The following is a 23,004-nucleotide window of genomic DNA, read 5'->3' on the forward strand; positions in this document are numbered from 1 at the left end:
GCGTCGTGGGCGCCGGCGAAGAAATTGGCGAGACCGTCCACATGATCACGAAGGTTGTACTCACGGAAGAGGAGATTGAAGTAGGTTTTCCAGGCATAGTAGTTGGCGGAGGTGTGGGAGAGGATGATGGGGACGTGATCGGAGAGGTGGATGTTGCGGATGTCGGCGGCTTGGGGCTCATCGGGCTCGGACCCGTAGGAAGAGCGAACGGGTTGCTAGGGTGTGCGCTGGAGGAGGAGGAGGTGCCGAGGGCCGACATGGCAGCAGGAGGGGATGGCGGCGCGGGATGGGATCGGGTGAGGGTTTAGGGTTTCGAGAGGGAGGCGGCTCGGGGGGGGAGCGGCGGGGTGCAGCAGGGAGGGTGGGGCGTGGCGGGGAAGATGGAGGCGCAGCGGGGAGGGGGTTGTGGTGGAGGGAGGGAGGAGGCGCGGCGGCCGGGGAGGCGGCGGCGCGGTGTAGCGGGAGCGGCGGCGGCCTGGAGGGGCGACGGCGGCGCGGCTAGGGCTGGGACCGAGGGTTAGGCTGATACCATGTAGAGGAATATGATGCAACTCTCAATGTATTGATAGGTGCATATGCACAAGTATATATAGTACATAGGGCAAGTCATATCCTCAACTATACACAAGGAGGAGATTTGGAGTACAAGAATACATGTGCTAAATACATATCTCAACACCGTCGACGATGAGGTGCCTACGATGAGTTCGTAAATTTTAAGATGATATGTCGGCTCAGTCTTTCGAAGTGCTCATAAGGGTAAGGTGTGCGTGCGTGCGTTCATATGGATAAGTGTATGCGCGAGTATATGAGCGCTTGCGTCTGTACTGTGTTAAAAAAATACACATAAGACGTCATCCTAAGGGGTTTGCGATTCCCCTCAAATTTCTCTAACCATACGTCTCACATGTGGCATGGAGCGTTGGACGCTTGTGGACGGCGTTTGAGGTGGCTGAGACGAGGTGCCATGGGCAAGAGGAGCAAGCTCGGATCCATGACCATCAGAGACGGAGACGTTCTACGAGACGCCGCGGAATTGGAGTAGACACCGGCATAGTCGGAATACGAATCCAGCCCGGGCACCTCCGGAAATCTTAACCGGGACGGCCTCGCGCGCAGAGGTCTTTTTCAATATATAAGTAAACACAAACGGAACCCCAAAGCCCAAAGCCCCATCAACTCATCTGCGATCGAAACCCACCTCCACCAGAGATCTCGACGCGAGCGCTTCCCCAAGTCGATCGAAACCCTAGAGTAGAGTAGAGACAGAGCGGCGGCCATGGCGATCATCTCCGAGGACATCATGCAGGAGGACGAGGCGTCGCCGCAGCAGCAGCAAGCGGCGGCGGCCGTGAAGGACAACAGCACGCAGGTGGAGAAGAAGGAGGAGGAGAGCAAAGGGAGACAACCAAACGCCGGCAACGGTCTTGATCTGGAGAAGTACTCCTGGGCGCAGCAGCTGCCGGAGGTGAACATCTCCGTCCCCGTCCCTGAAGGAACAAAGGCGAGGTTCGTAGTCTGCGAGATCAAGAAAGACCACCTCAAGGTCGGGCTCAAGGGCCAGCCTCCGATCATCGATGTAAGTAGCATCAAACTATCACTATCAACTATGTGCACAACAGTTCATCTTGTCCTTAATTTATTTCTGTAAAATCTCTTGCTGATGCAGTATTAATTCGTTTCTTATATTACCAGGGTGAGCTGCACAAACCCGTTAAGGTCGAGGACTGCTTCTGGAGCATCGAGGACGGGAGCTTGCTGTCCATACTGCTGACGAAGCGTAATCAGGGCGACTGGTGGAAATCCCTGATCAAAGGCGATCCAGAGATCGACACCCAGCGCGCCGAGCCGGAGAGCAGCAAGCTCTCGGATCTGGACCCGGAGACGAGGCAGACCGTGGAGAAGATGATGTTCGACCAGCGCCAGAAGCAGATGGGCCTGCCCACCAGCGACGAGATGCAGAACCAGGACATGCTCAAGAAACTCAAGTCCCAGTACCCGGACATGGACTTCTCCGGGATGAAGATGCCTTCTTAGATTGTCTCTTAGCTGGAGCCTAGAGGATCTAAGGCGATAATGCCGAAGATTTTAGATGGAGATAATTGCTTCTACTACCTTAATTAGTACTTTCTATTTGGGTGTCTTAGGACTTTAGTGTCTGTTTACGCATGTACGTATCTTTTGCACTTTGCTATTTGGATGACTTGGTTTGTAGTGTCTTATGGTTATGTGGCAACAGTTTTACCGATGCTTCGGAAGTTAAGTAGTATGTGCCGACGTTTGAGTAGTCCTTCTATGTCAAAATATAGCGCATATTAATTTTGTCTTAAGTGGGAATTTGATCAAGTTTACAAAGAAGTGGATCTTTGGCTCATGAGCTGCTCACACAGCAGCCAATCAGTGTGATATCGATCCCAAAGGTTCAGACTTTGGGATGTACTGTTTGAGAAGGGAAAAAGTTCAGGCGCTGAGAGGCTAAGCAGCTAACAGAATAAAAGTCCACAGTTTGGGTTACATAGAAAGTGTTCAGTCAACAAGAACCTGGATGGCAAGGCTGCACCAATGATGAATTAATGATACACACATTACTTCGGACGAAAGTTTCATTCAATTTGCTGCGCAAGCTAGTGATCCATTTTTTTTCATAGCCAAGATCCTTTCTCAGGATGAAGGAGTGAGTAATTATCATCAGGTTCCAGTGACCCAAGATGCGAGTGCGAGTGATATCAAATTATGAGTTATTTCAGATTTTAGCAGACGCACCGAAGAAACGTCATGATGTTTTTGGGCACAGCTCTATTATTTGAGGTTGTTTCGTTCGTAATCGGTCTGTGAATTAATGTTCTTTTCTTTAACAGACTAAATAATTGTTGCTGGTTCGATCATACAGCGCAATATTTCTGATGATATTTGCTGCTGCGCATTGAGGTTCGTGACATTGATCCAACGGACAAATGAAAATTAGTCAACAGATTTTTAGCAAATCTGTAGATATAAAATCAGAAACAATATGGCTATTTCAAGATAGCCGAAAATATCATTTCAATTTTGCCTATTTTGTTTATGTCATCATGTATCATTTTTCCTATCTCAAATCACACGGCAGCTAAGGATGATATTTTCAAGCATACAACATCCACTTGACAAATAATAATTCAGGTTCATAGGTAATGAGCACTGACCACGATAGGCTAAGAATATAACGATGTTTCGATTTCAAAATAATTACAGCGATTACGACGACATAGAAAAAACAGCGCTGAAACATAGGCACACGAAGTCTAAACAAAAAACAAGATTAATACTACTAGCATTACTCCAACGCAGCATTGCCTCGATGCTACTATTTTCTACTCAAAAGCCCACTGGTTCTCTCTGCGGATCTCGGCCTCCTCCTCGGGTGTGAAGTCATTCTTGATGTTAAAAGTCTTGCGGATCTCCTCCGGGGTCTTACCCTTGATCATGTCTGCAACAGTCTGGCAAGTAAGGTCGAGCAATCCCTTGATATTGAGGTAGTTTGCAACCAGGATGAGGTCGAAGAGGGTGGCCTGGTCGACCTTGACGGACTCAGCGTCGAAGATCTTGAGGTCCTCAGCGGGGACAGTAGAGGTGGAGGAGCTTGCGTTGGCGGCGCCAGAGTTGTCAGCCGGATTGGGGCTGGCCTGGACGTGCTTCTTGCAGTACTCGAGACCTTGGCGAGGATCTTGGAGTCGACGTTGGGAAGCGGGATCCCGTTGTCGGCGCAGTCGTCCTCGATCATGCGGCGGATGGTCTGCGACTCCATGGCGACCGCCTCCTCGACCTGAAAACCCTCGCCATCCGAGCTCTTGAGCAGGATCATCTTCTTCTCGCCTTCCTCGGCCGCCATCGATGGGAGGATTGGGAGGGGAAACGAAACGCGTACGAGCGAGAAGACGCAGCGGCGGAAGAGCGAGCGAGCGAACGAAAGACAGGAGCTTCTTTGCGTATGGAAAGTACGTGTTGGAGGGGACGGCTAGGGTGGGAACCGGCCGGGGGAATTTATTGGGCCGGTGAGGCACTCGATCGGGGTCGGTCCTACTCGTGTCGGAGTATTCATCTTCTTCGCCAGGGAGTAGTAGTGGTTTCCGTTTCCGTTTCCGTTTCCGTTACCTTAATTTGTGGTGGAAACCGGCCGGTCCGACGGCGCGATGATGCACGTTTGACGCAGGCATTTTTTTTTTTTGACATGGGCGAAGTCAGACTTTAAGCACCTAGAACGTCCTGCCGCTGCTTGTTCCTCGCAAGACTGGCTTTTTACCTCTTATTAAAGCATGTCCTGGTGCTCACATTTTTCTGGATTATTTCATAATTTCCGGTGATACGCGGTTAGTGAGAGAAGACGTTCCGTTGACTGCAAGATCCCTATGATGACTTCGTAAAACTTAAGATGATATGCCGGCTCGTATACTCTCTCGAAGGTGCTCATAGGGACAGGGCGAGTGTGTTTATAAGGATGAGTGTATGCGCATATATATGAGTGCTTGTGTCTTTACTGTGTTAAAAAAAGCATGCCCCCCCCCCTCGATCGATCTTTGTTGAGGCGCACTGCCTGCCTTCTTTTTCTCCTCGCCCCGCATCACATCTCTCTGTCCTTCGTTTTCCCCTCAACACAACTAATAAAGAGCTAATTAATAATAAGGAAAACGCTTGGAGTCGGCGACATACTCAGCCACATCTCTTTTCGTTTTTGCTGCAACCGGCACCACTGGAAGCTACAACCAGCGTCAAAGCTAGAACCGGCCTGGATTTTTGCTACAACCAGGCAACGGCGACTGTGGCCGGCGATGACAACACCACAATTTTTGCTGCAACGGGCAACAGGGAAAGCTACCACCGGCTCCCGGATTTGCTATAACTAGGAAGACGATGAAGTGTGGCTGACGATGACAGGCTACAAATTTGTTGCAACCGGCAGCGGGAAAGCTACCACCGCGGCCGAATTTACTGCAACTGGCGAGCGGTGGTGCGAAGAGTGGTGACATGGGTGACCACGGCGACCAAGATTTTTAACCGGTGTTGTTTTTGCTACCACCGCGGTGACCGCATGCCGCAAGCGGTGCGGCCACGGTGCGACCAGAGATGAGGGGCCAAGTGAGGATAAAGCCAACACGTTGTACTTATTGCCCGCCCTAAAGAATCTGTTGAATCGTTCATACGCCCAAAGTCAAACGAAGCAAACATCATTTTTGACCTCAACTACATAAAATGTTGACATGACAAAAGAGTTTTTAATTATCATGCGATCCACATGTAAGTCAATTGGCACAAGAAGTTTGCCATGTAACACATTTTACTTAATTTTTTTTATTATGTGGGACTCAAATTTGTGCGAAAACCAAATGTAAAATAAATGTATATCGTGAGGGACCCAAAGTCAGTACCGAACAAAAATAAAACCACATGCAAAACAGATTTTGTTTTGTTTAAGTTTATTTAGAGCATGGGCACACATGCCTGAAATGTTCCAAAACTTATTCATTGTTTATGATAATGATGCATTGGTGCTCGGTGATATCATATATATTTTTGCATAAATAGGGAGAAGCAATTTGAATTTCGGAGTTAACCGTTTACCATTACTTTTTTCGGTTCGTAGCTCATCCCCAAGGCAAATAGAATTGGTGGTAACAGTAAAAAGAACACCAGGTAGAATAGCTTCATGTGTCACAGTTGTGTTTGGATCGAGCGCTCCACGTTATTGCTAATGCGATGAAAAACAATGTCGATCACCCTATCTGCAGAATCGACCTACTTGGCCTGTGTACTGCTGTTCGCCGAGTGGCTTTTCTTTTGAATAAAAAGAGACATGTGATAATGAACCTTCTTTTTGGCCTGACTCGGATAGCTGCATGCGATAATCTCTATTTTTTGACGGACTATAAAAATTTAATCTGTATCACCACACGCATTTCTGGCTCACATTGATGCGATATTGATGATTTATCTACTGCATTGACTGGGACATGCATGCTTACTTATGATTAATTTTTTGTTACACTTGATAATTACCATGACCCCCATTGGCCCGGTGCACATACGGCATGAGATGATGCCTACATGCCTCCATGATCGTTTCCATGCATACCATCTCACGATGTCGACCGCGTGACAATAAGGCCGACATGTCGTACTCATTGCCCGATCTAAAGAAATTGTTATATCATCTATAGGCCCAAAGTCCAAACGAAGCAAACATCATTATCGCCCCCAACTACATGAATTGCTGACATGACAACATAGTTTTTAAGTATACGCGATCCACATGCAAGTCAATTCGCGCGAGAAGGATCGACATGTAAGACACTTTTTTACTTAATTTTTATTGATTATGTGGAACTCAACTTTTTGAGCTAAAAAGAAATACAGAGCAAATTTATATTTTGATGGAGCCAAAGTCAGAGTAAAACATAAATATAAAAGACATGCAACACATTTTTGTTGTTTAAGCTTATTTATAGCATGGGCCCAAATTGTGGAAGAGTGCTGCTATACACACGATGCCTGTTGGACGATTGCTGGACGATACTGCAAATCGGACCATCCATGCGTAGGACTAGGTGCAACGCAGCCGGTGGATTAACTATCGTGCATGAATCGTCCAGCAGGCATCGTTTGTGAAGTAGTTCCGATTGTGGAAATGTTCCAAAACTTAGTCATTGCTTATGTTAGTGATGTATTGGCATATTTTTCATGAATACTGCGCAATAGTTTTGCCATTTCATGTCAAGAGGGAAGGAATTGGAATTTGGGAGTTTACCTTTTACCATGACTTCTTTTGGGTTATAGCTCAACCCTAAGGCCAATAGAGTTGGTGGTGACAATAAAAAGAACACCAAACAGTATAACCTCATGTGGCACAATTGCGTTTGGATCGAGTGCTTCATGCTGTATAGATTTGTTTTTTCCAGTTTTGTATAATAATCGATCAAGAAAACTTAGGGCAGAGCAGTAAAAACTTTGACATATTTAACTAGGTGCAATCCACGTGACGTTAGGCTTCCGCCAGAGGTCAAACTCTCCGTCCCCGTTCCTCGAGGAACAAAGGCGAGGTCCGTCGTCTGCGAGATCAAGAAGGACCATCTCAATGTCGGGTTCAAGGGCCAGCCTCCGATCATCGATGTAAGAAGCATCAAACTATCAACTATGTACACAACAGTTCACCTTGTCCTTTATGTCTATAAAATCTCTTGCTGATGCAGTATTAATTCGTCTCTTACTAGGGTGAGCTGCACAAGCCAGTTAAGGTCGAAGACTGCTTGTGGAGCATCGAGGACGGGAGGTTGTTGTCCATACTGCTGACCAAGCGTAATCGTAGCGAGTGGTGGAAGTCTGTGATCAATGATGTTCAGGAGATCGACACCCAGCTTGCCGAATCTGAGAGCAGCAAGCTCTCCGATCTGGACCCCGAGACCAGGCAGACTGTGGAGAAGATGATGTTCGACCAGCGGCAAAAGCAGATGGGTTTGCCCACGAGCCAGGAGATGCAGAACCAGGACATGCTCAAGAAACTCAAGTACCAGTACCCGGACATGGACTTCTCGGGGATGAAGCTGCCTTCCTAAGGTTCTCTCTTAGCTGGAGCTTGGAGGATCTAAGGCGATAATGCGGAAGATTTTAGATGGAGAAATCGCTTGTACCTTAATTAGTAGTTTCTATTTGGGTGTCATTGTATTTTAGTGTCTGTTTATGCGTCTACGTGCCTTTTGTACTTTGCTATTTGGATGACTTGTGGTTTATAGTGTCTTATGGACTTATATGGTTGGATGGCAATAGTTTTCTGGGTGCTTTGGAAATACAAGTTAACTAGTATGTTTTAGTAGTATAATTGTTGACTTTTTTAGTAGTCCTTCTATGTCAAAATATAGCGCATATTAATTTTGTCTAAAGTCAAAATTTGACCACGTTTACAAAAAAAGATCTTATGTTCGCTCAGGCTGCTTGTAATGGGTAGTATAATAAGTTAGTATCATGCATATGATACTAGATACTATCTCCATAATGCATAGTATCATATATACTAGTATACTAGATCATAAAAGCGCGCGTTGCCGCGCCCGTCTATCTTACGGACATTTTAACAAACGAATGGTAGAAATATATAAGATAATCTAGAAATTGTACTATTTGGATCCATCGCAATTTAGCTATATCTCTAACCAAAGTATTTATAAAGTACGGAGTAATATGCATCTAATTTAGGGTACATCAATAAGTTATACCATAGTATGCCATACCACATAACAGAGCTGGCTACAGGTTATTAGAATGAAGCCATCCAACTTAACATGACATACAACAGTACTTGTGTAATAAACTCTAAGAATGATCCTAAGTAACCAAGGAATAGTTAAACTGATTACAAGCATGCAGGTTGTTATCAGTTGGCGATGTTTGTCTGATACAAGTTGTAGCAGCAAGAATACCAAACACAGATGTAGAAAGGATTGAAAAAAAAACAATGACAATAGGCAAATTAGGGTTGCAGCATGTTTCACAACATCAGTGAGTATATAGAAATGAGATGTAATAGCTTACATGGTGCTCAAAGCCCCATCTTAGGAGACAAAATACAGAAAAATCGTGTTCTAAGGTGAACTAAATGAAACAAAATGCATTCATTAGAACTTCAGCACGACCATTTATTAAATGGTCTACCTGTTAGACCAAACATCCTGAACCTATGGAATACATGTTCTGAAATATTGGGATTCAATGTATTTCATACTTTGTGCAAAGAGGAAAAGGACTACCAAAAGAAAATGAACACCACACACCATACTTATGAGCATGCAATCAGTTCTCCAGATTCAGTTGAATTGATGAAATAATACCATGCTATCAGAAGTACTTGTAGCTACTAAGACAACACGTTATACAAGAAAAAAGTCATTCTATATAAATCCGCCATGTCCATAGGTAAGGTAGGCAACCGGTCATTTAACTCTTCTAGTGGTAGTTGTATGGATGAAAAAATAGGCGTTATCTTCGATCTGGATGCAACTCGATGTTGCGACTGGCCACCTATCTGGATGGCTCCTGCGCCATCTTCTCACCCTCCACGGTGTTCCTCGATCCTCGTCAATCAAGAAGGTCACGATTGGGGAGACATCAGTTGCCACCGCTGCCACCACCCGCACTCCTGCTAGCCCTAGCTGATAAACAAGAGAAGTGATGGGAGGTAAATTGCGAGACAGCGGAGCCACCATGGCCTTCCCCTGCCGCCCCTCTGCCTTCTCGATTGGAACATACAAAGAGATGAGAGAAAAACACTGAACGGGCCTCGCTTACACAGTCGTAGGCCCTATTAATGTGTTTCAACAATTAAGCCCAATTAATGTCAGAGCACTTAGGTCGCTCTGCAGAGCAGCGGCCTATTTACCGTGAGGAGCGGGCCTAGTTACGCTAGATAATGGACAGATGAGTACGGTGGGACGGCCAAAAAGAATAAGAGATCTGATGTGTTTGGTAACTAATCGAACGATTAAGGAGTCTAAATCGTTGTGAGGGCTCCTAGCTAGCTCTGGTTTACTGTTTAGTAATTAGATGACCATATTTATTGTAATTCATGACACATACTGCTGACCAAATATGTCTACCCACATCAAGTACAGTGGTTTCCTTAATATATTATGTGCGTAAAGGTTAAATTTTCTATGCTCATGAGAGATCTCAAGTTCTAAACCCGCTAAAATGACTCTGTATGAGTATCTCCAATGGCTCACAAAAGAACTCCCCCAATAACCACCTATTGGGGATCCCTAATAACATTTTTTTGATTATTGGGGATGAACGCTCCAGTAGATCACCAATAAATCTTCTCCAATAACTAACCTGACCGACATGTCCCACTTGGCGGTGACACGATGGGCGGGCAATGGCGGGGCGGTCGTTGGCAAGGGGCAATGGCAGTGGCGCAACGGGGTGGTGGCGGTGGTCGCCGACGATCGATGGTGACCCTGGTGATGGGCGGTGGCGGTTGGGTGCGGTCCGATGGTGGTGGGTGGCAGCGGTCTAAAGAGCTCTATTAACATACACCCTCTCATGACTCTCTATCATTATAAGAAAGCCACAAATCCTTCTTTCGATTCTACTATCTAATGTCGTCTATTGAAAATCATTCTGAAATATGGTCATATCTTCGTTATCTCAATGGTAAAACTTCTTACTTCTCTTTGCATCTCGAAAGACGCAAAATATATGTTATTACCTTATTTATAAGTTGTCGGAGGTCCTTAAAAGCCTTGATATTTGTCTTACAGCTTACTTGCCTTTTCCTTAAAGCTTACATAGACAGACATAGACTGAGGGCATTCTCTGCATCCATGCTCCTAGCAAGGGCAAGTTTTGAGATGTCAGCTACTTTTGTTCAAGCCTCAACCTTATTATGACTCCTAGTAGGCAATCGGGTTTAGGATAAGCCCAAACAGCTTAATTTTTCATTTCTCTTGAACAACTAGAGTAATTGCTTGCAAATAGTGCACCTGGTGAATCTGACGCACTTGCACACAATGGCTAACAGCACCTCGTTTCAGCAATCCTTGTTACTTACGGACAAACTCCGACGGTTGCGGCCCGGCAACGGTCTAATAGTCATTCGTGGTGGCGTGTTGACATAGCGTGTATAGGGGATTGAATTGAAAGAAGGAAGATCCTATTTTCCACGTAGGTCGGCAAATAGCGATGAAACACGTACACCTGCGCGCCTCGTCCTATGTATGGCTCGGCCCATTAAGAGTTTTTCTCCACCCGTTCTCGAAAGGTTCTAGAACCTTCCCTCAATTGTTCTTTTTTTCTCTTTTCCTTTGTTTTCACTCCTATGTTTTCCTTTTTCTTTCTCATTTTTCTTTCTTTTATGTTTTTCTTTCTTATAAAATTTATCTTTTTTTTCAAATTAACAAACCTTTTAAACTCATAAATAATTCTGAATTCATGGATTTTCATATCATGAAAAATTTCAAAATCATGAACATTTTTTATAAGTTATCAACATTATTTGAAGTCGAGAACAATTTTTAGTTTTTTTAAACATTTGTTTACAACTAGACATCGTTTTTTTAATTCGTGAACAATTTTTGAAATTCATGAACATTTTATGAATTCTTAATAATTTTTTGAATTCACCAACCTTGTTTTAAAATTCATGCACATTATTTAAACATGTGAACATTTTTTTAAATTATCCAACATTTTTCAAACTTACGAAACATTTTTGGACTTCATGAACATATATTGAAAGTCATGAATATTTTTCAAACTCACAATTTTTTTTAAATTCATGCATATTTTCTTGAATTCACGAAATGTTTCTGAAATTCATAAAAAATGAATTCACGAACATTTATTGATATTGTGAACATTTTTTGAAATCAAGAACATTTTTAAAATTCATGAATTGTTTTGAATTCGCGAACATTGTTTCAACTTTGTGCACTTTTATTGATTTCACAGACATTTTTTGAAGTCACTAACTTTTTTGAATTCATGACATTTTTAATATTCAGAACTTTTTTGAGATCCCATACGATTTTTATAGAAGCAAAAAAGAACAAAAGAAGAAGAAAAATATAGGGGCATCCCACCCCCTATATGGGCCAATCCAAAAGCTTTCTCAGGGACTCGGAGGTTCGCGCTGCCTCGCTTCCCCCTGCATGGGTCGCTAAATAGGAGCTCCCTTGAAAGAAGGTCAACTCCCCATCCATTTTATTAGGGAAAGAGGAGCTATTGAAGATCCTCTAACTACAGCTAAATATCATATTTGCCTTAGGATCCTGAACGCCCATAGAGGCCCACATCAAGTATTTTATATGTAGCAGGGCTCGGCCCATGATGACCCATACCTTGTTTAGAGCGCAACCATTTCAACAATGAGAGAGAATTCGAAAGTTTGAAGATTTTTCTTTCTTTCGGGAAACCTTTCAAGAGCTTGTTATGTAGCTCAAACATGTCCCATCTGTTGGAATGGGTAATGGGATTTACCCTTAGTTTGATTAATTACTAATCTAAACAAATAGTTCATGCTTGGATGAATTTAATGAATAACAATGGGGATGTAGCTCAAATGGTAGAGCGATTATCAATGTTATTAAGAGGCAGGGGCTCAATACCTCCCATCTCCAATTCTACTTTATTTATTTTTCTTTGTTGTATATCATTTTTTTAGTGAAGTAACTAGACCTAGGAGATCTTGATGCTGCTTGTGCTTGTTCCTTGGGCCTTTGTTAGGCTGGGAGGTAGAGGCTCAGTCTAGGATGAGCCAAACACCTTTAGATGGAAAACCATTTCAGCAGCGAAGAAGATTGCAAAATTTGGCAGATTTATTTTCTAGGATATTTGACCGAATTTCTTTTACTTTGCGGGAGAACTTTCAAACTATTCATCATGTGTCAAGGCACTACAAAGAACACTAGAAGTACATCCAGGTCCATCACTAGTGCAGAACAGGGCAATAGCACCGGTTCGTAAGGCCCTTTAGTGCCGGTTTCGGAACCGGCACTAACATTTCGGCACTAAAGGCCCCCCCCTTTAGTACCGGTTCAGCACGAACCGGTGCTAAACGGCAACCACGTGGCACGAGCCAGCTCCGGGGGCCACGAGCCAACCGGTACTAAAATGTTTGGGGGATTTTTGGTTTTATGATTTCTTTTTCATTTAATTTTGTGTTTTCCATTTTAATTCTTTTTCGTTTGCTGGTATTTTACGGTACTACACATTGTACACGTTATGCATATATATATATATATATATATATATATATATATAGAATTTCTAGTAGAACCAATCATATATATATATATCATCAATGTCTCACAAACCACCATATTAATTTACACATACACACATGTATAGCTATATACAATTTCTCCTACATATGCATGTTGCCTTCGGAGCCAGTGGCATTAGCCTAATTGGTGCCTTTGGAGCACGATGACAATTGGAAGTGGTTCATGGGGGCGGTAGCGGGTAATAGTATTCTCCCTTCGGATTTATGACCTGGTCGAGCAAAAATCCCGCTATTTCCTCTTGAAGTGCTTCTACGCGCTCCGTTTCTAGGAGCTTGTCCCGCACCTCTTTGAACTGTTAAGAAGGAGATCAATATGCATGTGTATTAGTTGTGTGACTAGATATCGATAATGGTGTAAAAATTGTGAATAGTGTTCTGGCAAGCGTACCCATTCCTGTCTTTGAGATCTGCTCCTTTCGGACGCCATCATGCGAATGTTCTCGCAAACGCAGTATGCACACAGATTAGTCCCCTGCGCCTGCTTCAGGGCCTTTATTACGAGAATGGAATTTAATTTGATCAGATAATAATTAATCAAGCATGATAATTAAAGAGATGGCAGCTAGCTAGCTAGCTAGTACTACTTAATTACTTACCTTGGATCGAAACCATTTCAGCTGTGGTTTCCATTCGCCTTCCGTGACGCTGATGAACCTTGCCCAAGCCCTGCCCGCCGACAAACAAAATGAATAAAGGGGTTATTAAATAGTTCATATCATGAAATGACGAACTAAATAGGCCGAGATATATAGTTAATAATGATTGAAATTACCTGTTGACTATCCCATACAAGATGTTGTAGTCACTATTTGCTTTGAGTAGCGAGTCCAGTATTTCAACTATTCCGGCGTCAACTTTAATGATATACAAGATCCAGTGAAATCTGCATGCACACACGTTTGCATGTCTTAATTAAGCGGGCATATGTAAGCAAAAACATGTAGCTAGCTAGTAGGCAAAAACAGAGAATTTGTAGTACAAGAAAGTGTGACTCACTCGAAGTTGTAAGGAAGTAGTATATCTTCATTGTATTTGAGGCGCTTCAAGAACTCTAGCATGTTGTCCTCTACCTGCTTTTCATAATACTTGCTCATTTTCCATGTGTATTGATTAACGGTGTTTGGGTCAATGAACCCAATGCCATAGCGTCCACCTTTTCTCATTTCATACATCTTCATCCTGCATAATACCACAGAAAAGAATATAGTGAGGATAATTACAGGTAATGATTGATCAAAAGGATCACTACAGCTAGCTTGAGACTTAAATTACAGAAAGAAATCACTTACAGACAATAGCAACTGACGATAGATTTGTCGAGTGCGTCTTGATTGTATAACTGAAACAGTTCAGAATACTCAACGGCCACAGCTTTCTCATGGTAGTAATGATCCTTCTTGACATACACCATGAGGGACTCTCGATCGGATCTCTTGGTAATGTCCATGTACCATTGATGCAATTCATACATTCTCGTTGGGAGCTTCTTGACATCTCCTGGCTTGACCAAAGGTTGGCCCCGGACATATTTCCGTTTTATTTCCTCCTCTGTAATCACAGGCATGTCCTCGATCTCGAGGAGTTGTCCAACAGTGATCTTGAGTTCTTCAGCCTGCATTATATGCTCCTGGGTTATTACCACATCGCCCACCTCGGGAACGTAAACTGTTTGGCCACAATAATATTGGGCGCGCGTACTGTCACGTGTTGTCGGCACAACAAGCGGTGGGGTCGATTGCGCCGCCTGTTCTCCCAGCTGGGCAACGGTTTTCCCGCATTTTTCGACAGCTGCTTGTTGTTTGCTCGAGCTCGAGCTCGCCTCCTTCTGTAGACGTTGTCGATGTAACTTCCTGATGTGGCGCTCATAGTCTGTGTCAACAGGCTTAGGAGCTGGTGGTTGAGCCATACGAATGAAGTGGTCAATTACTTCCACAGGCACTTTCTCCCTTGGCAGCGGTGGCGGTTTCAGTCCAAAATGGGCGTCGACTTCTGCCCGCACTATGGCATTGGTTTGCTCCTTGGTCCTGTTGTAAGCCCTCACAGGAAGAGGAGTAGTGAGGTTTGGACCATATTTATATCGCTTGCCTCCGCCTGTACTTCCTGTACTATGACCTCGACTGGTACCGCTACGCACCATAGCTGCGGGGTGTCTCTTCTGAGATTGCTGAGGCGGCGGAGACGGCTGACGGGGCTGAGTTGGACGAGGAGGAGTGGCCTGAAGCTGTGTCGGACTTGGAGGAGGAGTGGCCTGAGGTTGTGATGGACTTGGAGGAGGAGTGGACGTCTGATGCTGTGTCGGACTTGGAGGAGGAGTGGCTTGACACTTTGCCGGACTTGGAGGAGGAGGAGTGGCCTCACGCGTTGGTGGACTTGGAGGAGCGGGAGTCTGCTGACTCGGTGGCGGACTTCGACGAGGAGTCGGGTGACGCGGTGTCGGTGGCCTTCGAAAAATGATGCAATCCTTTCTCCATAGGATGATACGATGTTTGGCATCTCCGAGTGTGTGCTCCTCATCACCTCCAGGAATGTCAAGCTCTAGCCCCGAATATTGGTCCACCACCTCATCAACCAAGACACGAGTATAGCCCGCTGGAATCGGGTTGCAATGGAAGGTTGCCTCGGGGGAATTTGAAAAAGCAACGGCGTCCGCCACCTTCATGGATATGTTCTTCATTTTGAAGTGTAGCTCGCAGTTAGTGTTCTCCGTGATGTCATCCACGGGGTATCTATCCAGCACTACTGCGTCGCCCGGGGCGGAACCCACGCTGCTTCTCGGCATGGATGGGGCGGTGGTATCCAATGCTGGATCATCCGCTAGCTGCTGCAGCTGCTGAGACCCCCTTTGCTGGCTAAGTGAATCGATCTGCTCCTGCTGCCGCTGGAATTTAGCTGCCAATTCCGCTTGACTTGCTTCTAGGCCTTGAAGGCGTTCATAGTCGAGCTTCCTTTGCTCCTCCTCCATCTTCCTCTTCTTCTCCTCCGCAATCTTCTTTCTCGCACGGGTTCTGTAGTCGGCGTTCCAGTCCGAAAACCCCTCATACCACGGAATAGCGCCCTTGCCTCGTGTTCTTCCCGGGTGTTCAGGATTTCCCAGGGCACGCGTAATCTCGTCGTTCTCTCTGTTGGGCTGGAACACCCCCGATCGAGCCTCTTCTATTGCAACAAGTAGCGCATCGTCGGCTCCGTTCAGACATGCCTTCGTCGAAACATTGCCTGTCTTCGGGTCCAACTCCCCCCCATGCGCATAGAACCAAGTCCTGCACCTGGGGGGCCAGCTCTTACTAACCGGAGTGACACCTGCATCCTCCATCTCTTTCTCAGACTTATCCCACTTAGGCATTGCCACCGCGTAGCCACCTGGCCCCAGCTTATGGAACTTATCCTTTTTTTTCGGCATTCTTCTTGTTTATTCTCGACCGTTCCTTAGCCAATTCTGAATCCTTGAATTTCACGAAATCGTCCCAATGAGCACTTTGATTCTCTAGTATCCCCTCGAATACTGGAGTCTTCCTTCCTCCCTTGACGTACTTCTCCCACGTCATTCTCTTGTGGTTCTTGAATGCAACCGCCATCTTCCTAAAAGCAACGTCCTTGACTTTCCGCACGTCTGCTTCTGTGAAATTATCTGGTAAGGTGAAATGTTCCATGAGAGTATCCCAAAGCAGATTTTTTTGCTTCTCGTCGACAAAAGTAACATCTGGACATGGATTTGCTGGCTTTCTCCATTCTTGAAGGGAGATCGGGAGTTGGTCCTTCACAATAACTCCGCACTGACGAACGAACTTGTCCGCAATCTTCTTAGGCGCTAATGGTTCGCCATTAGGTCTGATTGCCTCGATATTGTACTTTATGCCCTCCTTCAACTTTTTGTCCGGGCCTCGTTTCGTCCTTTTGCCTGAAGATTTGCTCGATCCGGATGGCTGAAAGAAGAAAGATCGATTCGTTAATATATCTTCAACTCATTTAAAACATGCGATGATCACCAGATTCCTGCTTATATAAATATATATACCTCGCCGGTGTTTGTTGTTTCAGGATCAACATGTTCTTCGTCGTAGTTCATGACTTCATCTTCTCGGTCGTCGCGATCGAATATCATATCACCCTCTCCGGTGTTGTTTAGAAATTCGGAGCCGTCAAAATCTTCTTCATTCTGATCATCATCTGGCCCGCGTATGATATCGAGCATGGTCTGTTCTCTCTCTCTGTCGGTATTGTCCGCCATAGCTTTTATTTAACTATGCCAAAAGAAATATAAAACAATTTAGTATAATCTCGAATAATAGATATAATCTCGAATACATCGTCTCAAATAATAGATATAATCTTGAATACATCATCTCGAATAATAGATATAATATTGAATACATCACTAGCTAGCTAGCTAGCAAGCTAATAAAGATCGAATAGTACAGAGTAATCTAGGCCACTCGCGGTTCCTGAGGTGCGGGCGGTGGACACCCAAAGAGAAGGAACCATCACTGGATCATAGCTCGGGTGATCTCCCCAAAGAACCTGCCAGGTATTGGAGAACCTGACGTCCATAGCAGCCATGTAGCGATGGACGTGCTCGTCCTCCTTCCTGACACGGCGACGTACCACCTCCGGCGGGGCCGGCTCCCTCCGCACCGAAAGTGGCCCACGTGAATGCCACCAAAGGAGATGAGGGTCGACGACGGGACCCGGGGCCGGGTTCCTCACCAAGCGTCGCGCCCTGAAGGTAGCACCTCCCAGTGCCAGCCCGGCGGAACCCAGTCCCGGACATGGGTCCTCTGAAGCAGGACGTCGTCGCGGACGTGTCGACGGCGAGGATGCGGGCCGGGCATCGTCGACAACAAAATACTATATGCCGCAAAAGTAAAGTAACATTTTTTAAATGATGGATTGTGATGATTTCATATATGCAAATTCTAAATTTTATAACTAAAAATATAAGAAACTAAAAAAACATCGATCATCGTCTAACAATTTGAAATTAATCTAATTCATCTAGCTAGCTAAAACTAACATTTCCAAAATTTCTAACATTTCTATATAACTAACATTTCTATAACATTTGACATTATATATATTATAACTAACAGTTCTACATACTATTTGACATTAATCTAATCTAATTAATTAATTCATCTAAAACTTTGTATGAAAAACAGAAAAACAGAAAAAACTAAAAGCTAAAAACAGAAAAATTGTGTGTGTGTGCGCGTCTAGTGTGTGTGTAGTGTGTGTGTGTGTGTGCATGTAGTGTGTGTGTGCGCGCGCGTGTGTGTGCGCTACGGTCGGCGCCGGCGCCGGCGCCGGTGTGCGCTACGATCGATTGGAGGGAGGAGAGGGGCCGGGGGAGGGGCTCACAGCGCGCGCGGGCAAGGTCGAGGCGACGGCGACGGCGAGGGCGAGGTCGATCCAAAGGCGACGGCGACGGCGAAGAGAGGGGATCGGCGACCGGGACGGCGACGGGGGTGCCGCGGAGTCGACGGGGACGACGCGACGAGGACGGGGGAGTCGCGGAGTCGACGGGGACGGCGCGACGGGGGCGGCGACGGCGCGGGACGGGGCGGCAGTAGAGAGAAGTGGGAGATGAGAAACTGAAAATTTTCGAAGTGTTTCTTATATAGGGGACACCTTTAATACCGGTTGGAGCCACCAACCGGTACTAAAGGCCTGTTTTGGCCAGGCCAAGCGGGGGGAGCACCCCCCTTTAGTACCGGTTCCTGGCTCCAACCGGTACTAAAAGCCCCCCCTTTAGTACCGGTTGGTGCCACGACCCGGTACTAAAGGGGGTGCGCTGCCAGGCGAGGGGCGCAGAAGTTTAGTCCCACCTTGCTAGCTGAAGGGCGCTCACACCTGCTTATAAGCCCCGCCGCCGCTGCTGTTTCCAGCTCCTCTCTAAAGCAGGCCTTCTGGGCCTACCTCTGCTACTCTGCTCTGTGGGGCCTATTGGGCTTGTGGGCCTGCAACCTGGCCCAACAACAGGTTGGGTTTCTAGTCGTATGCAGGCCGCTGTGGCCCGGTAGGTGGGCTTTTTTCATTTAGTTTTTTCTTTTCTGCTTTATTTATTTTGTTTTATTTATTTTGTTTTATTTATTTTTAGTTGTTTTTTGCTGTATTTAGAGTTTCTTTGTGAATATTTTTGATAGTTTTTAGAAACTTTCAGTTAGTGCCAGTAGTTTTTAAATTTGAATAATTTAAATTTTGAATTATTTGAAATTTGTGTGAATCACTGGTTTGTGAATAACTTAACTTTAAAAATACATTTTCCAGTGATTCTTTTTTATTATGTTTAATATTAGTGTGTTTTATCATTATATTCAATTTGGTAATGCTTAAGTTATTTAAAAATGAAATGCCTTTGTAACGGATGAGTTTTCGTCCGAAACCCTGATACTTCAAAACAGATTGTCCATTTTGTACACGAAGTGTATCCAGTTTTTGCGGTAACCCTCTCTACTTTTTTGCACATGCTATGTGGGTGAAATTATGATACCATGCCAACTTTCATCCTTTGCTGAGTTCATTTGAAATGCTTTTCAATTTCAGGGTCATTTAGCTGAAAAAATCAATAAATGCATGAAAGAATTTGCTTGCACATAAAATTTCTTCGCGTTTCAAATGCCAAAACACATAACTAGCTACCCTAACTATTACAGAGATTCCCTCCTGGGTGTGAGACACAGAAGAAAGTGATGATAGCTAAGCCGATCACATCCCAGATCTTTGGGTGTGAAACTTTTTCTTCGCGTGTATCCCTTTGCGTCGTAGCCATGGAAAATCTTCATCATTTAACGGGATGCTCGGGTCAATATTCACTGTGAATGGAGCAATTTCATCAAACTTTTCATAATCTTCTGACTTGTCTGTCTTGTCATCCACTCTCACGATGTTTCTCTTCCCAGAAAGAACTATGTGCCGTTTTGACTCATCGTACGATGCATTCGCTTCCTTATCTTTTCTTTTTCTTGGCTTGGTAGACATGTCCTTCACATAGAAAACCTGTGCCACATCATTGGCTACGACGAATGGTTCGTCTGCATACGCAAGATTGTTGAGATCCACTGTTGTCATTCCGTACTGCGGGTCTTCCGTTACCCCGCCTCGTGTCATATTGACCCATTTGCACCGAAACAAAGGGACCTTCAAACCACGTCGATAGTCAAGTTCCCATATGTCCTGTATATAACCATAATATGTTTCCTTTCCCGTCTTGGTTTCTGCATCAAAGCGGACACCACTGTTTTGGTTGGTGCTCTTCTTATCTTGGGCGATCGTGTAAAATGTATTACCATTTATCTCGTACCCTTTGAAAGTCATTATATTCAAAGATGGTAACTAGGACAGCAAGTACAGGTCATCTTCAATAGAGGTGTCATGCATGGTACGTGCTTGCAACCAGCTGGCGAAACTCCTGGTTTGTTCACGTGTAATCCAGTCATCAGACCGCTCCGGGTGTTTGGAGCGTAGCAAATTCTTGTGTTCATCCATATACGGAGCCACCAAGGCGGAATTCTGTAGAACTGTGTAGTGTGCTTCAGTGAGAGAATGTCCGTCCATACATATTATTTGTTCCCCTCCTAGCGTGCCTTTTCCATCCAGTCTGCCCTTATGCCGCGATTCAGGAACACCAATCGGCTTAAGGTCAGGAATAAAGTCAATACAAAACTCAATGACCTCCTCATTTTGACGGCCCTTGGAGGTGCTTCCTTCTGGCCTAGCACGGTTATGAACATATTTCTTTAAGACTCCCATGAACCTCTCAAAGGGGAACATATTGTGTAGAAATACAGGACCCAAAATGTTAATCTCTTCGCATAGGTGAACTAGGACGTGCGTCATGATGTTGAAGAAGGATGGTGGGAACACCAACTCGAAACTGACAAGACATTGTACCAAATCATTCTGTAACCTTGGTATGATTTCTGGATCGATTACCTTCTGAGAGATTGCGTTGAGAAATGCACATAGCTTCACAATGGCTAATCGAACGTTTTCCGGTAGAAGCCCCCTCAATGCAACCGGAAGCAGTTGCGTCATAATCACGTGGCAGTCATGAGACTTTAGGTTCTGAAACTTTTTCTCTGCCATGTTTATTATTCCCTTTAGATTCGACGAGAAGCCAGACGGTACCTTAATACTGAGCAGGCATTCAAAGAAGATTTCCTTCTCTTCTTTGGTAAGAGCGTAGCTTGCATGACCCTGATGTATGCCGTCTTTTCCGTGCATACGTTGCTGGTCCTCCCGTGCCTCAGGTGTATCTTTTGTCTTCCCATACACGCCCAAGAAGCCAAGCAGGGTCACACAAAGATTCTTCGTCACGTGCATCATGTCGATTGCGGAGCGGACCTCGAGGTCTTTCCAATAGGGCAGGTCCCAAAATATAGATTTCTTCTTCCACATGGGTGCGCGTCCGTCAGCGTCATTCGGAACAGGTTGTCCACCAGGACCCTTTCCAAAGACCACCTTTAAATCCTTGACCATATCATCTACATCAGCACCAGTACGGTGGCGAGGCTTCGTCCGGTGATCTGCCTCACCTTTGAAATGCTTGCCTTTCTTTCTTACGGGATGCCTGCTCGGAAGAAATCGACGATGTCCCAGGTACACATTCTTCTTACAATTAGCCAAATATATACTGTCGGTATCGTCCAAACAGTGCGTGCATGCGCGGTATCCCTTGTTTGTCTGTCCTGAAAGGTTACTGAGAGCGGGCCAATCATTAATGGTCACGAACAACAACGCCTTTAGGTCAAATTATTCCCCCATGTGCTCATCCCACGCACGTACACCTGTTCCATTCCACAGTTGTAAGAGTTCTTCAACTAATGGCCTTAGGTACACATCAATGTCGTTGCCGGGTTGCTTAGGGCCTTGGATGAGCACTGGCATCATAATGAACTTCCGCTTCATGCACAACCAAGGAGGAAGGTTATACAAACATAGAGTCACAGGCCAGGTGCTATGGTTGCTGCTCTGCTCCCCAAAAGGATTAATGCCATCTACGATTAGACCAAACCATACGCTCCTTGCGTCATCTACAAACTCCTTCCCGTACTTTCTTTCGATTTTTCTCCACTGCGACCCATCAGCGGGTACTCTCAACTTTCCGTCTTTCTTACGGTCTTCTCTGTGCCATCGCATCGCCTTGGCATGCTCTTTGTTTTGGAACAAATGTTTCAACCGTGGTATTATAGGAGCATACCACATCACCTTGGCAGGAATCTTCTTCCTGGGGCGCCGGCCCTCGACATCACCAGGGTCATCGCGGCAGATCTTATAGCGCAATGCACCACATACCGGGCAAGCGTTCAAATCCTCGTACTCACCGCGGTAGAGGATGCAATCATTAGGGCATGCATGTATCTTCTGCACCTCTAACCCTAGAGGGCAGACAACCTTCTTTGCTTCCTGCGTACTCTCGGGCAATTCGTTGTCCTTTGGAAGCATATCCTTTATCATTACCAGCAACTTTCCAAATCCCTTGTCAGATACACCATTCTCTGCCTTCCATTGCAGCAATTCCAGTGTGGTGCCCAGCTTTTTCTTGTCACCTACGCAATTCAGGTACAACAATTTTTTGTGATCCTCTAACATGCGTTGCAACTTCTTCTTCTCCAAATCACTTGCGCAGTTTCTCTTTGCATCGGCAATGGCCCGACCTAGATCATCAACGGGCTCATCTGATGCCTCTTCTTCAGCTTCTTCCCGCATTGCCGGCTCAGCTTCTTCCCGCATTACCGGCTCAGCTTCTTCCCCCATTGTTGTATCATCGTATTCAGGGAACCCATGGCCAGGATAGCTGTCGTCGTCCTCTTCTTCTTTATTGTCTTCCATCATAACCCCTCTTTCTCCGTGCTTGGTCCAAACATTATAATGGGGCATGAAACCGGTCTTAAACAGGTGGACGTGAATGGTTCTTGACGTAGAGTAATTATGACCATTCTTACAGCGAGCACATGGACAAGGCATAAAACCATCCGCCCGCTTGTTTGCCTCAGCCGCAAGCAGAAAAGTACGCACGCCCTCAACGAACTGGGGAGAGCATCGGTCATCGTACATCCATTGCCGGCTCATCTTCATTACACAACATCGAATAGACCAAATTAATACAAGTTCATACATAAAGTTCATACAACACTTAAATGCAACAAACAAATAACTCTCTAGCTAAAGCATTTAAATGCAACAACAAATACGATCAAGATCGCAAC

The 23,004-nt window shown here is 45.1% G+C and overlaps 1 protein-coding gene and 2 pseudogenes across 1 annotated transcript; 2 read left to right on the forward strand and 1 right to left on the reverse strand.

Annotated features, from left to right (window-relative positions):
* Positions 1 to 1,279: 1,279 nt before the first annotated feature.
* LOC147982061 (protein BOBBER 1-like) lies at positions 1,280 to 2,092 on the forward strand. The gene is made up of 2 exons (XM_087517271.1): positions 1,280 to 1,579; positions 1,696 to 2,092. Exons 1-2 carry the CDS (start codon positions 1,280 to 1,282, stop codon positions 2,035 to 2,037), a joined length of 642 nt encoding a protein of 213 aa, XP_087373397.1. The 3' UTR covers positions 2,038 to 2,092.
* Positions 2,093 to 3,350: 1,258 nt separating this feature from the next.
* Positions 3,351 to 3,871, reverse strand: LOC147982062 (SKP1-like protein 1 pseudogene; annotated as a pseudogene).
* A 1,033-nt stretch (positions 3,872 to 4,904) lies between these two features.
* On the forward strand, positions 4,905 to 7,583 carry LOC147982063 (protein BOBBER 1 pseudogene; annotated as a pseudogene).
* The last annotated feature ends 15,421 nt before the right edge of the window (positions 7,584 to 23,004 follow it).

Source organism: Triticum urartu, chromosome 3A (genome assembly GCF_056163025.1).
Source record: "Triticum urartu cultivar PI428250 chromosome 3A, HENAU_Tu73, whole genome shotgun sequence".
NCBI classification, from domain to species: domain Eukaryota; kingdom Viridiplantae; phylum Streptophyta; class Magnoliopsida; order Poales; family Poaceae; genus Triticum; species Triticum urartu.